The 15,956-nt window shown below is 50.2% G+C and overlaps 1 protein-coding gene across 1 annotated transcript; it reads right to left on the bottom strand.

Moving 5' to 3' along the window:
- Positions 1-681: 681 nt before the first annotated feature.
- Positions 682-14,932, bottom strand: PCDH12 (protocadherin 12). The gene is made up of 4 exons (XM_049786844.1): positions 12,034-14,932; positions 5,954-6,048; positions 3,404-3,555; positions 682-1,061 (listed from the first exon to the last, which is right to left on the bottom strand). The coding sequence occupies exons 1-4, from the start codon at positions 14,884-14,886 to the stop codon at positions 688-690; spliced, it is 3,474 nt and encodes a 1,157-aa protein (XP_049642801.1). The 5' UTR covers positions 14,887-14,932; the 3' UTR covers positions 682-687.
- Positions 14,933-15,956: the final 1,024 nt, after the last annotated feature.

The following is a 15,956-nucleotide window of genomic DNA, read 5'->3' as shown; positions in this document are numbered from 1 at the left end:
CTAAAACAAAAATGGTTGTATTTTCTTAGCCCTAATTTTCCAGTGAACAAGCAGATGGCCTAATGAGTAACAGTCTAGCCCGAAATCTGGGGTGCATCTCTGGCTTCGTGCACCTCACATTGCACACCAGTACATCCCTCTCCTGCCCACACCCTCTTGCCAGGGACTAGGCAGCAAAGACCTTTCCCCTGTTACTCCTCCCAGCTCCCCCTGGGCAGGTGCAAACAGGTGTTTCCCCCTTACTGTGTTCCTTTCAGTACTTTTCCTTTATTCTATTGGACAGCTTTGCCCAGTGCCCCCAGATCCATCTGCCTTGCTCTCCCCATTTTCAGCCAGGCTGTCCTCCCTTGCTTCGACTCTCCTGGGCATCCACTCTGCCGAAGACACACACTTGTGCCTCTGTGTGTTTTGCCAGCAAACACTTATCTCAGCCACCAACTGTCGCCATCCTCAGAACAATTCACAGGCAGAGCCAGCTCGTGTCCAGGGACTGCTGCTGTGGACGCCAGATGTCGGTGCTGAGCCCTGCTCTACTATAGCCTCTTGCAATTCTCAGGCCACTGGTGCTTTGTGAGTTCAAAGATGCTAGAAACTGGGTCCAGTATCAGGATGCACAGAGCCTGGGCTGCCCGGTTCCTGCACTCTGCTGCTGCTGCTACTGCTGCCGTGGTAGGTCCTGCCCTCGGCTTATTTCCTTCCACCAGGATCTCCCTGGACCTCTGTGGCCGAGGCCCCGCTTGTGGCCAGGTCTAGGCTGAGGGTCCTTCCGCACACAGAGAGCCGCCGCAGCACCTCAGAGGCAGCCTCCATGGGCACGTTGGGCTGCTCCAGCAGCATCTCCAGCAGGGAGTTCATCTCTGACAAGAAGGTGCTGGCCAGTCGTGTGCCAGCTGGGCTCAACTCTGGCCCCACTGCCTTGCCAAAGGTCTGGAAGGTTCTGGGCTCCTCGGAGGCCGCAGTGTCTGCAGAGAAGATGTTGTCCCGGTAGTTGCCAGCCAGGGGCAAGGAGAACCTCACCATCCAGGATGGGTCAGGTGTGCTCAGCCTGTCCAGGGCCAGGCCTGCAGGGGAGAAAGCACCCGGTGAGGCTGGATCCATGCAGGGCCAGGTGGCCAGGCAAGGTCACAGGATAAAGGAAGGAAGGGAGACGGCAGGGGATGACGGATGGGGCGGTTGGAGGGGGGCCGGGCAGGAAGAGGCCCTGACTGGCAAGCTGGCTGGATAGGAAAGTCCGACGGAAGCTTCTATGGGAGCTGAGAGGGCAGGAGGCAGGAGGCAGGAGGAGGAAGGCCCAGCATGGAGCCTGGCCTGTTTCTGGAGAATATTCAGTACAGGGGTGTTTGCAGGGCCAGGACCGTCGCCCCATAGGCTTCCTGGGTAAGAAGGGGGAGTTCTGGGGCCTTTGGAAGTCAAGGGCCTGATAAAGCTCTGTTTTGTCACCAATTGGCTTTATGCTTCAGTGCCCCTCAGCTGCAGAAACCCTTCCTACGTGCAGGGCTGTCAGCCCAAGTGCTGTGGCAGAAAAGGGCTGAGCCCCTGTAGTATCTTACATTCCAGCTCAACATCACTTTCTTCAGAACACTAGTCCAGGGCCTGAGGCATTGTTGGCCTTGAGTGCAGCACACAGGTTCAATCCAGCATCCTATAGGATCCCCTGAACACCTCAAAATGATTCCTAAATGCAGAACCAGGAGTATGCCTTGAGCATTACTGGATGTGCCCCAAAAACAAACAAACAAACAAACAAACAAGAACACTAACTCAGACCCAATGATAGAAGCTGATCTGGAGAGGAAAAACACTATTCACCTTATTGCTAAGAAATTGTCTTTTGTGGGGGGGGGGTTAGGGGTACAGCATTTATTCTAATTTTTATTGATGATGTTCATAAGATATGCTGTTTTGATATCTGACCTAAAAAGAAGGATGAGAAGAAGCTGTGGGAGATTGGGGCTGAAATGATCTCTCAGCGTAGACGAGTTGAGTTGTTCTTTCGGTTTATCTGCTTTTCCACATTACCCAAATAGCGCTTTTGTAACTTGAAAAGTGTATCCCAAAATACAGTAAGTCACTGTCCAGTTGGGAATTGTGACTCTTCCTTTCTTGTCTGAGGTGGACAAGCTGGATATGGTCAAATAACATAAATGTGAACCTCAATATTTTGGAGGTCTGGGGGCATGCCCAACAATACTAAAAGGCTTCTTGTGGCTCTGTATTCAGGGTTCACTCCTGGTGGTGCGTGGGACCATATGCAGTTGTAGGTTTAGTAGGGGTTGGCCATATGCAAGGCAAATACTTTCTGTCCTAGATCCTGGCCCCAAACTGTTTTATATTTAAGTCCTCATTTTATGACATAATTGATATTTTAAAAATTAGTGAGGTGTTTTGAATTCCTGTTTCATACTGTCTTCAAAATAGGACTGCATTTTAGACTGCCACATTTGCATTAGAAGGGCCCCAAGCCTGCTGCATTGACCTCTCTTTCTCTCTCTCTCTCTCTCTCTCTCTCTCTCTCTCTCTCTCTCTCTCTCTGTCTCTCTCTGTCTCTGTCTCTCTCTGTCTCTCTCTCTCTCTCTCTCTCTCTCTCTCTCTCTCTCTCTCTCTTACACTCGGGCAGTGATGTCCAATGACCTTTCTCTGTGTCATGACCAAAATCATAGTCACAAGTTTGCTAGATTTATATTGAGCATTTAAAAATGGTGCTGGCATGAACAAGTGACAAAAATGTTCATTTTACCTCATTGTAATTTGATTTAATTTTACTTAATTTTAACCTAGGGCCATAGTGCTGGTACTAATCACCACTGGAGAGACAACCTGTGAAAATTATTGAATATCCCTGCCCCTTGGATTTTTCCTTTATGAAATGGGGATAATGAATCGCCTCATCTCATACATACATTTTCTCATGAGGCACTTAGCATAGGGTGTGAGCTACAGAAAGGGCTCAGTAAATATGAGCTATTTTTTAATCATGCAAAGGGAAGTTGCCGCCATGACTTTGGCATATTCATAGCCAGATGAAGCACATAGGGTATGTTCAGATGAGAAAGCAAAGCCAGAGAGTATACAATAGATAAGCCTTGCATACATCTGACCTGGGTTTTATCCCTGGCACCGCCCCCCCATATGGTTCCTCTGAGCCTACTAGGAGAATTCCTGAGTGCAGAGCCAGGAGTAACCTTAAGCACCACCAGGTGTGGCTCCCAAACAAAGAAAAAAAAAATTGGCAAAGTAGATTATTAAACACACAAAGACCTTGGTTGTTGTCCCCAGGGGGAAAAATGTTGATGAGAGTCCAGAAGAGGGTGGTGGGTCCTGTGGCCGTAGTGACCTGGGGCAGAGTCTGACCCTGAGTGTGAAAGGGTGAAAGCTAGGATAGGGAGATCCTGAGGGGCCCTACCTGTGTGGGGGTCCAGCAGGCTTGAGAGCTCCTCTTCTAGAAGCTGCTTCACAGAAAGGTCCTCTTCAGGGTCTATTGGCCCTTCCTCATGGTCAGCTTCTGCCTGGCCACCAACCCTGGGGCCTGAGTCATCTGAGTCCGGGACTGTGCTCCTGTAAGTGAAGCAGCTACATGAGGGTGGCAGTTCGCAGAGACTCACCCCTGCTCACAAACAAACATGCAGCTGGCCATGCAGGCCCATGGAGCACACAGACCCCAGTCTTCAGGGTCACTAATGGGGCTCCAGTTTTCCTGTTTGCTTTGAGTGTGCTTTCTCATTTATAAAGTGGGGGGTAATAAACAACACCCTCTTCGTGGGATAGTGCAGTATAAAATGAATCTTTATATGCAAAGGGCTTAGAATAGCCTGCCACATGGTGAGCCCTCAGAAATAAGAGCAACTGTAGTGCTTCCTAGGATGGGATTATTCACTATGCAATTTCCTCTTCATTCACCGATACAGTAGGAATTTTGTACACTTTGCTAAAATGAACATAGTGATCCATCCAGTCTTCATTTCTGTCTACCTATTCACCCATATATCCCTCTCTCCCTTCCTCCTTGCCACCTCTCTATTCATACACCCATCCACGCCCCATCCAACAATCTACTTAATCTCCACTACCATCCATCCACCAATCCATTCATCCATCCACACATCCATTCATGCACTCACCCATCCATGAATCCACCCACCCACCCATTCATCTACACATCCACCCACTCATCCGTCTACCATCCATCTATCCACTGGCCCACTCATTCATCTACCCATTCATTCATCTACACATCTATCTATCCACCCACCCATAATCTATCCATTCATTCATTCACCTTTCCATTTATCTATCTACCCATTCATCCATTTACCCATTAGTCATCCATCCACCCACTCACTCACTCAGCCATCCACTTTCCATCCATCTGCCCATTCATTTATCTACCCATCTACCCAAATCTCAGCTCAAGCACAGACAGGAATATTTTGGGGGGAAGTCTCCTTTCTGCTCTTCACCAATGCTCAGAAACAGAGCTTGGCACATTATAAGTACTTAATAAAAACTTGGTAGAATGAGTAACTAAATGTTCCCTTCTCCCCTACTGAGGCCAAACTCTAGGCCAGCTGAGCCTCTTCGGAGAATCCAGCTACCAGACCACTTATCTGTCTCTTGCTGTCTCCATCCTCCCTTGGATCTGGGAGCAGGTTTATGGGAACTGTCCCAGCCTGTGGAGACAGGCGTGGCTCCTCATCTCAGTAGACAGAAGAAACTGCCTGAGGTACTTTAAGACTTGGTTCCTTTCTTCTCTTTTCTGTATCTATTTCCACTGATGGGACTCATGGAGGGGGCCAGTTTGCAAATGTTAGAAATGGGTGTTTACTGTTTCGAATCAGTCCACAGCCTATACAAGGTTCATACACTCCCTGCCACCAACTCAGTCACATCGGAAGGAGCTGTCATTTCGCCCCTCCTATACAAATGAGATGATGAGGACTTGTGTGAAAAATAAGACTTTCCCAGGTCTCTGTGGCTTAAGGGAAAAAGCTGAATTCAAACCAAGGCTGACTGGATTCTGGAGGCTGTTTACTCATGGCTGCTCTAGGCTATTTAAGAAGCCATAAATCAGTCTATCAAGTGCACTGATCCAGGAATTCAGGGCCTGAGAATGGGTCCCTGCTTTACCAACCACTGACTGTGGGACCCTGATAAAAGTTACTTAAAGGGGGTGAGAGGGACTTTAACATTGGCTGTGAACCTGTGAGGTGCCAGGCTATGGGCTATGGGTTTAGATTCCATTTGAACATTAAATTTTTATCCTATCCTGTCACCACTGGAGAGGAAAACCTTCGTTTCATCAGAAAAACCAGGAAGCTGAGGGATTATCTGACTTATTCATATGGACAGGGTTGGGCTGGATCAAACTCTTTAGGGCCAGGGCTGGGGAAATGGTGCCAAGGACTTGCATGTGTTGTCTGCAATTGGCAGGCCGGGTACAATCCCAGCCAGGTCCAGGGACTATTGCAGGGTTAGTCCCCTGAACACCACTGGGTGTAGCCCCCGAAAAAAGCTAAAATTTAACTTAGAGCCTATGTTACCCCAGAACTCAGAACAGCTCTTCACTTGAGAAGGTTTTTATTTTAGACAGGAACATGCCACACACCCACCCACACCCCCTCAACCCTCCTCTTTGTCTTACATGAGGGTCAAGAACAAGAAAGCCCAAGATTCCAAATTTAAAGTCCCTAGCTCAGCACCTCTGCCCTCCATGGACAGAAAGTGCCTGGGGGGGAATGAAGTCATTTCCTCGGTGACTCCTGGTCCTGTAAATACTAAAAATGTAGTATTTATAGTTCTTGCTCCAGGATCAAGCTGCCCAGAGGGAGGATACGGATCCTGGATGCTGCCTGCTCCCTGGGGAATCTGTGCTCCCTGTTCCTCATGTGAGCAGAAGGCTGCAGGGCCCAGGGTGGCCAGTAGGGCCAGTGCAGCCCAAGCTCCCCAGCTTACCTACCTGCTGTCCGGCTTGGCCAAGTACTTATTTCCCCGGTGGTTGGGCTTGGGCTGGAATTGTCCCTGATGCAGCAAGGACAGCAGCTGGGATATTTGCTACAAGACAGGAAAAATCTGTTGACTCCACACAATTCCGACCCCGCACACTTCCTTGCCCGGATGTTTCCCTCAGTGCCGATGCTGCTTTTTATAGCCTTTCCTCCGCCTTCAGATGTTTGTGTGACCAAAAGGGGGATGGGAAACAGCACGGGGGACAGTGACAGAAGCCAGGATCTATGCAGACAGCTCCCACGCACCCCCACCCTACTCCTCAGTAAACCCCACGACCCACGACCCTTATGTTTGAGATAGAGAAATCTCTCTTCTCTCTCTCTCTCTCTCTCTCTCTCTCTCTCTCTCTCTCTCTCTCTCTCTCTCTCTCTCTCTCTCTCTCTCACACACACACACACACACACACACACACACACACACACACTCCTGATTTTTGGTAGAATCTGTGAATGGAGGTGAAAAGGGCATTTCCTGACCATGATTACTTAGATAAGGATTGTTTTAAGAATTATTTCCTCACTCTGCTGGAGTATTTACTGAGCCAATTTTGTAGTGGGTCAGATGAAAACTTGACTGTAGGAGAAAGCAAAAAAAGAAAAAATGTCCTGTAACCATTTGTTCATTTAACAGCAAAGAGGAAGTGAAGATGGTACAAGGGGGATTTACCTACTTCTTAACCTGTTTCTTCAGATTGGGGAGATAACCCAGAAGTCTGAGTACTGGCATTGCAGGTCCCCCATATACCACTAAGAGTGGTCCCCAAGTCTGGAGCAGGGAATCGTCCCTAATACTTTTGGGAGTTGTAGGAAAACAAACAAAAAACTTGGTTCTTGAGTTCATATAACAGCAGGGACCTCTCTGACATACGAAGTTTTCACAGAATTTAGTAAGTGGATGGGGCCAAAGAGACACAGTGGTAGGGCGTTTTTGCCTTGCACTCAGCCAATCCAGGACAGATGATGGTTCGAATCCCGGCATCCCATATGGTCCTCGAGCCTGCCAGGAGCGATTTCTGAGCACAGAGCCAGGAATAAACCCTGAGCACCACTGGGTGTGACCCAAAAACCAATAATAATAATAATAATAATAATTTAGTAAATGGAGCAAGGCTGAGGGTTTGAGCAAGGAGCAAAGGACTCCAGATGAAGGAGCAATGAGCTAAAAGAGGAGGCAGTGAAGCAAGCTTCCAGAATGCAGGAGAATGGGGCAGAGAGTTCAGGAAGTGTCAGGGTGTCATGAAGTGTCAGCCCAAGTGTTAGGATTGACTCTTAGTTCAAGGTCATTTCTCATTTATTTTAAGCTTTTAGAGCTATTCAGAGCTCAGTTTCTTCATCTCTCAGGTGGAGCCAGAAATACCTGCTCAGATATACCTTCTGAGACATACCAGAAATACCTTCTTTACAGGCTTGTCAGAATTAATCAGGTGCTTTTCTTTATTTGTTTTTGTTTGGAGGTCACTCAAGACTTACTCCTGGATCTGTACTCAGAAACTATTCTTTGGGCCCGGAGAGATAGCACAGCGGTGTTTGCCTTGCAAGCAGCCGATCCAGGACCAAAGGTGGTTGGTTTGAATCCCGGTGTCCCATATGGTCCCCCGTGCCTGCCAGGAGCTATTTCTGAGCAGACAGCCAGGAGTAACCCCCGAGCACCACTGGGTATGGCCCAAAAACCAAAAACAAACAAACAAACAAAAAAAAACCAAAAAAAACCCAAACTATTCTTTTTTATTAATTAACTAATTAATTTATTTATTTTTGGTTTTTGGGTCACACCTGGCAGCGCTCAGGGGTTACTCCTGGCTCTACATTCAGAAATCACTCCTGGCAGGGTTGAGGACCATATGGGATGCCAGGATTCAAACCACTATCCATCTGCATGCAAGGCAAATGCCTGCCTCCATGGGTAAGTGTCTTGTATACACACTGTACTCTCCGGCAACAGAAACTATTCTTGAGGGGGCTCTGGAGACCACATGGGATGCTCAGAATTGAACCCTAGTATGCAAGGCAAGTGCCCTACCCACTCTACATTGCCTGGCCTCAATCCCGTGATTTGAAAGTTTAAAAAAATAGGGCCCGGAGAGATAGCACAGCGGCGTTTGCCTTGCAAGCAGCCAATCCAGGACCAAAGGTGGTTGGTTCGAATCCCGGTGTCCCATATGGTCCCCCGTGCCTGCCAGGAGCTATTTCTGAGCAGACAGCCAGGAGGAACTCCTGAGCACTGCCGGGTGTGACCCAAAAACCAAAAAAAAAAAAAAAAAAGAAAGTTTAAAAAAATAGTTGCAAGGCCCGAGCAATAGTACAGCAGGGAAAACATTTGCCTTGCATGCAGTCAATCTAGGTTCAATCCCTAGCATCCTATATAGTCCCCTCAAGCACTCCCAGAAGTAATTCCTGAGCTCAGAGCTAGGGGTATGACCCAAAAACAAAAAATAAAATACATAAAAAGATAGTTGCAAAGACCAGGAGTTTGGATGACTTATAGACAAGACCCGTGGTCCTTCCGCCTCCTGTTTTGGTTCATGTAATTCTAAGCATTGAAAGAGAGAAGACACCACCTTAGGAAAGCTGTGTAGGAGGCACCAGCACTGGCCCTGGAAAGTTGTGTCCTATTGTCTGCCTAAGACTGGGCCCCACCTGCCAGCCTAGCCCAGCAGCCCATTTACCCACCTTCATGTGACAAGAGCTATTTTAGAGACATCCCATAGGCCTAGTTCAAAGTGCAGTGTCATCATTTGGGGAAGGAAGTCACTTCTCAACGAAAGCACCGTCTTGTCTGACTCAATTTCCAGTCCTACATCTGCCTCTGCTTCAGTTCCCATTGGGATAATAATTCCCAGAGGAATTATTGTTTTATTGTTTAGTGTTAGGACTGTACCTAGCTGTGCTCAGGGTTTACTCCTGGCTCTTTGTTTGGGGAACCAAATGTGGTGCCTGGGATAGAACCCAAGTTGGCAGTGTGCAAGGTAAGTAAGTGTCTTACCCACTGTACTCTCTTTCTGGCCCCTGGAAGAATCACTTAAGGTATCCAAGCCTTCTTCTTTTCATTAGTAAAGAAGGAATAATGCAAAAGTTTATAAATAACAGGCTTATAGATCTTGTGATAAGCATTTGCTGTCATGTGCTGTAGACTCTCCTTTTTATAATGGCCCCAAAGATAGCCCCAGTAGTGTTTCATTCTGCCACTGTGGAGCCTGGATGCTCCATAGCCATTAGAAGCAATGCTTGGGCTGACGCCCATTGGGTTCCATCCCCAGCAATGGGCACAAGGCCCATTGGGTTCCATCCCCGGCATTCCATGTGGTCCCTCAACACCACCAGGAATGTTTCCTGAGCACAGATCCAGGAGTAAACTTTGAGATTTTCTGGGTGTGCTCCCCAAAAATGAAAGAATCAGTGATAATCTTTTTCACTGGTGGTAGAAATACCAACTATCCAATCTTTTGGATAAACAAAAAAACAAAAAACAAAAAGGAATGATTCATATGAACTAGGAATTCCACTTCATGGCATTACTCTGAAGACCCAAAAACTCTCTTCAGAAAAGACATCTATTAGCACTCCAATGTTCATGGTAGCACTTAATCATAAGAGCCAAAAATTGGAAACAAATCCTTGTGTCCAAGAACAGATGAATGGATAAAGAAACTGTGGTACATATGCACAATGGACTACTACTTAACCATAAGACAATACGAAATCATACAGATGGATCTGGAGTGTATCATGCTGAGTGAAGGTTAGTCAGGAAACAGACACATAATGGTCTTTCAGATGTGGATATAAAAAATAACAAGGAAACAAACAAATACTCAAAAGGCAAGAGAAAACGGAACTGGTCTTTAGTAGAAAATATTATCATAGGGGAGGTAGGGGGGGGACACACTGGGACAATGGTGGAGGGAAGCCGACTCTGATGGAGGATGTGGTGCTGTAATATTTTATGTATGAAACCCCGCCATCATCAATATTGTTCACTACAGTGACCACAATTTTTTTAATCTTAGAAAAAAGGGGACCAGAGCCATACATAGTACAATGGTTAAGGCTCTTGCCTTGCATGCAGCCAACCCAGATTTAATTTTCTGCATCCCATAAAGTCTCCATCCCTGCCAGGGTGAGCCTTGAGCACTGCCATGTGTGCCTCCTACCTCCAGCAAAAACAAAAGAAACATTGCTGTAAGTGCTTGGATGGGGGCCTCACTAGCCATTGGCATGGTGCCACTGCCATGAACAACAAGCAAGCTACTTCTTCCCTCAGAAGACCCCAAATGGGCACCTTCTTTCCATTACTCCTGTGGGATGCCACAGTGTCTGCTCTCACTGTTCCTGTTCATTGGTGCCAGCATAGTGTTCGGTATAAAGAACTTATTCAATAAGCACCTGATGAACAGATGAATAGATGGATGAATAAATGGTGAATGAAGGGTGGACAGATGGATGGATGGATAAATGGATGGATGGATGAATGGATGGATGGATGATTGAATGGATCTGAGTAATTTCTGGTGCCCAGAATATATAGAACCTAGAGTATAAATCCTCAGAGAACATCTGACCCCTCTCCAGCTGGCTTCCTGGAGAGGGATAAGGGAGGAAGTCTGTCCTGGCTCCACAGGAAATCTCAGCTGACAACAAATCCAAACAGAAGGGGGCCTGGGATATGCAGCCTGGCACAGAGAAAATACTCTTGGTTTCAAAGAAGCATATGGGTGTGGGAACAGACCTCTCCCTGAAAATGATACTTATTTGTGTCAGTAAATCCTATGTCACTAGATGCTTTGTCATTCATTATCCAATTTGATCCCCAATTCCCTGGGAGCAGACAGACATAGGTTATATTTGGCACCTCTATTTCATAGATCAGGAAAAATGAGGCTTGTTAAGAACTAAGAACTTGGGCCTGAGAGATAGCATGTAGGTAGGGCATTTGCCTTGCATGCAGAAGGATGGTGGTTCAAATCCCGGCATCCCATATGGTCCCCTGAGCCTGCCAGGAGTGATTTCTGAGTGTAGAACCAGGAGTAACCCCTGAGTGCTGCCAGATGTGACCCAAAAACCAGAAAGAAAGAAAAAAAAAAAGAACTAAGAACTTGATTGCAGCTATATTGAAATTTGAACCCAGATCTGCCAAACACCCAAGTTTCCAAGTTACTTTTTTGTTTGTTTGTTAGTTTGTTTTTCAGTCATACCTGGTGATGATGCTCAGGGGTTACTCCTGACTCTGCGGTCATAAATTATTCCCGGCAGGCTTGGCGGGGATTACATGGGATGCCAGGGATCAAATCTAGGTTGGCCTTGTATAAGACAAAGGCCCTCCCTGCTGTGCTATTGCTTCAGCCCTTGGTTGCTCTTATTTTTTCATCTCAGGGAAGATCAACTTTCAAACTCTGAGGTACCAGACAAGTCAGATGCCAAGGCTGATCTGGGAAAATGATGCTCATGTCATTTTGCTTCTTGGTGGCCCAGAAAAGGAGAGGGGAGTTGAGATGCAGAAGTGCTTGGCAGAAGGGCCAGTAACTGGGTGGTGAGTGCTAAGTGTCAAACTATTCTAGAGGCCCTAAGTGCACTTACTGGCTCTTCTAACAAGCCTAGGGAATGGCCTTGTTCAATGGGCATCTTTAGCAGAGAGTGGAATTACCATTCTGTACTGCCCATCTAGGGATCTGTAAGCCAGGACCTGAACCCACAACAGCCTGGTTTCAACACTTGTTTTCTTAATTACTGGGATGTGTCTCCCTGAGTCAGGCTTTCTGAGTACATGCAAAGGAGGTATGACCAGATCAAATCCTCAGGACACTTTTGCAGAGGCAGATGCTCTGGCACCCAGAGGGAGCTGATGGGACCCAAGGCCGGAAGGAATTTCCCCAGGATCACGTAACTAAGCTTGTTGACCCCAAGCTGTGCCCCAAATTATGGCACTGCAGTGCTAGTGCACAGTGAACATAAGAAGTGAGTGAAATGGAGGTATCTGAGGCTGTTGGCAGTGGTCCTAGGGGACCAGAGAGACATCCACCCCCATCCCAGGTACCTGGACAGGAGGGGACTCCACAGCCAGCTCTTCCATGGGGTTCTTTTCTGCAAAAGCAGCCACAGACAGCCGGACAAGGCTCCGCAGGATCTGGCGGGGCCCGGACTCCATCTTGGGGGCCACTTTGTTGCAGAGATTCCTCTTGCGCCTCAGGGTCGCTGAGGATGGAGCGTTGCTCAGAGGGGCCTCCTGGCTGCTCAGGGCTCTGGGCAGCCTCACAGGGCCACCACTTGTCCCCTTTGGGGACTTGGAGCAAGGGGAAGGCTCAGGGAGGGTCAGGTTCTCTCGGGAAGCATTTCTCTGCCGGAGATGGTTGAAAAAGAGGTTGACAGTGTCCGGTAGTCCATTTTGGCTCTCAGCCAGAGGCCCCTGGTTGCCTTGGTTACGCAGGGTTCGGTACAGGGTTGGGGTGAGGTGAAAGGGGGCCGGCAAGCCCGGGTCTTGGCCTGTTTCCACCATGGCCTCTTTGGGGGGCAGCCCCCTATCCCCTGGCTCATCAGCCTGGCTTCGAAGCACTGGCACCAGGTGAATGTCTGTCTTCTGAATGTGCTTCTGGGGCCTCTTGGGCTGTTGGCCATAGGTGGACTCAGCTGCTCTACAGTTGTAGGCCCTGTTGTCCTTTTTCTCTGCCCGGCGCATGGACATGGTGAGTGCCAAGATGAGCCCGCAGACGGCCAGCAGAACCAGCAGGCAGACGGTGGTCAGCATTGAGGGGCTCAGGGCTCCCGCGCCCTGGGTCAGCTCCCTCAGGTGATCCACGCTGCTGACAAAGGAGATGGTGAGCAGAGCACGGCTCTGCAGGGAGGGGCTGCCCTGATCTGCCACCTCCACCTCCAGCTCCCACTTGCTGCCCACCAGGCCGCTGGCATTGGTGATATTGATAAACAGCTCACCTGAGAGTGGTGCAAGCACGAAGAGATGAGCTCTGTCCTTGCCGCAGAGGCTGTAGATCAGCTCTGCATTGGGCCCCGAGTCTGCATCCTGGGCTCTGATTGTCACCAAGAGGAAGGGCTGGGAGTGGGCAGTGGCCAGGGCCGTTGGCTCTGCACCCCCCGGGCTCCGGCCATTAGGAGACTCGACAGGCACCAGAAAGCGGCCAGTGGAGGCATTGACAAGCACGGAGAGGCTGGCTCTTCCGTTGCTGAGCGGGGGCTGAATCACCTCTGGGGCATTATCGTTGACATCCAGGAGGCTGACCCACACCGAGACGCTGGATGCCAGCGGGGGCTGGCCCCTGTCCTCTGCTATCACGTGGAACTCAAAACTCGTCACCTGCTCATAGTCCAAGGACCGCTGGGCAGTCACCTCACCTGTGACAGCATCGATGGCCACCCAGCGAGAGCATGGGGACTCCTGGATGCTGTAGAAGATTTCCCCGTTGACGCCCTCATCCGCATCATGCGCCGTAACCGTGAGCAGGGGGAGAGAGGGTGGGTTGTTCTCGAGCACGGACACCTCGAACCGGCTCCTCTCAAACACGGGCGCGTTGTCATTGGCATCGGTGATCCTGATACTGAGCTGCTCCTCAGCCCACAAGGGCCTGGCGCCCTGGTCACGGGCCAGCACAGTGAGGGTGTACCTGGGCCACCGCTCCCTGTCCAGTGTGGCGTTGGTGAGCAGCATGTAAGTGTTCCCATTGGTCCTCTTCAGCCTGAAGTGGCCCAGTGTTTGGCTCAGCCAGCAGTGGACCAGCCCATTGTGTCCCGAGTCCAAGTCCTTCGCCATCACCAGGGCCACGAAACTGTCCTTGGGGAGTGCTTCGGAAAGCAGAGAAGGCTGAGCTGCCCACGTGATGTGGATGCTCGGTGCATTGTCGTTGACGTCCAGCACCTTGATGAGGATCTTGCAGTGGGCGGGGATGGGGTTGGGCCCCCGGTCCCTGGCCTGGACGTCCACCTCATAGGCGGGGTTTCTCTCATAATCCAGGGCTCGCCGCAGAATCACCTGCCCCGTCTTGGCATCAATGCTGAAGGTGTCTGTCACCTCGGGGGGCACGTGCTTGCTGAGGAAGAACTCCACCTCCCCATTGGGGCCTTGGTCGGGGTCTGTGGCAGTCAAGTTCAGGAGGAGAGTCCCAGGGGCGGCGTCTTCCTGGATTTCCAGGGCTAGGGAGCTCTCAGCAAACACGGGGCTATTGTCATTGGAATCCAGGACGTTGACCTGGATCAAGCTGGTGCCCGACTTTGGGGGGTTCCCATTGTCATAGGCAGTTAAGACCAGATCAAAGGATGAATGGATTTCCCGGTCCAGCTCCTTCACCACCACGAGCTCCGCGTGTTTGGTCTGGTCGGGGCCTACAATGACATCCAGAGCAAAGTGCTCACTGTGGGACAGGGTGTATGAGTGCAGGGTGTTGGCACCTGTGTCAGGGTCCGAGGCCCTGTCCAAGGGGATTCGGGTTTGCACCGAGGCACTCTCAGAGATTTCCAGTTCCTGCTTGCCTTTGGGGAACTGAGGCTCGTGGTCATTGATGTCCAGCACCTGGATTTCCACATGGAACAGAGCCAGCTCGTCTGGAGCCAGCACATTGAAGGCCAGCAGGCAGGGATCATGTTGCCCGCAAAGCTGCTCCCGGTCCAGCCGCCCCACAGTGCTAAGCAGCCCATCCCTGGGGTTCAGATGGATGGGGAGCTCCTGAGGCAGCTGCAGCAGCTGGAAGGATCCCTCGCCATGCCCGCTCTTCCTTCCCTGGCCCAGTTCCTGCCACAGTGTCCCAATCACCGTGCCAGGTGGCACTTCCTCTGCTACCTGGTATTTCACTGTGACCGCAGCCACCTCCTGACAATCTCCTGGTGGCAGCAAGAAGCCAGGGGGTGCCCAGAGCCCCAGCAGAAGTGGAAGAAGTCGCATCATGCTTACCGCCAGGTGGGTAGGAGTGAGTCACAAACTTCTGCGTCCTCAGAAGCTGGTTAAGTCCTCATGGGTCTTCCTGAGGACTGTTTTGGCCCCCATTTTCCTGACCCCAGACCTCCTGGAACAGCACAAAGTTAGGGAGTGATGGAAGAGCCAGGCTTCCCAGGCAAGGCCATGTTCATCTAGAGAGATCTCAGAGAGCCAAGGTGACAGCATGATCAGGGGAGATCCTGGCCTGCCAGCCCATGGGTCCACTTGGGCAAAGGATGGAGAGAGCAAGCGGAGAAGAGCAGGATGCAGGATCTGACTTTGAAACAGTTGCGGGGCTGGGGAAACGGAGAAGCAGCTTTTTCCTCTGGAAACCCCACCTACAGGAAAAGGGAGGGCTGTGACTCCCATGCCAATTAGAGCGAGAGCATTTCCCCTGGTTGCCTGCACCAGGAGGATGTAGCCCCACGGTGGCCGGTGCGAAGGTACCGGTACGTCCACCTTCAGGAGAGGTAACCAAGAGCCCGGCACAGGGACTGAGCTCCTGGGGCCAGACTGGCTCCCTCCCTCCACTCCCTTCCCCATTCCTCCTTCACACTTCCCCGGTTTCTCCCCACACTCAGAATATTTTTGTGCCCAGTCCCCTGTCTCTGCCCCATGGGGAGCAGCATGATTCAGAGAGTGGCCACCCGTCTCAGTGCTGACTGACTCCACAGTTTGGCAGCAGAGTCACGTGTGATCAGTCATTCAGCCCCTCTGGGGCTCCATCCCCACAAGGACAAGAATAAAAGCAGCAAACTGAGGATAGACTGAGATGCTGCCGGACTGGCAAGCTGGAGTCACAGGCAGTGGATGGCTACCAGGTGAGAACTGGTATTTCAGCCCACTTTTACCACTGTTACTGGGCTGCGTCAGTCCCTGTCCAAGAGACAGCACCCTAGGGACGCCCATGACCTCCAACTCCTGGAGTGCAGGAAGGTTCTTGTCAGCGACTGTGTGGCTCCCCGAGCCTTCCCCTTCCTGCTCCCCAGTCCCCAGCTCCCCAGGCCCATTGTTCTCCACATCTGGTCCAGTCTCAGTCC

Source organism: Suncus etruscus, chromosome 14, assembly GCF_024139225.1.
Source record: "Suncus etruscus isolate mSunEtr1 chromosome 14, mSunEtr1.pri.cur, whole genome shotgun sequence".
Lineage (NCBI taxonomy): Eukaryota > Metazoa > Chordata > Mammalia > Eulipotyphla > Soricidae > Suncus > Suncus etruscus.
The sequence above is the reverse complement of the archived record's forward strand: the minus strand, read 5'-3'. Positions and strand labels throughout refer to the sequence as shown.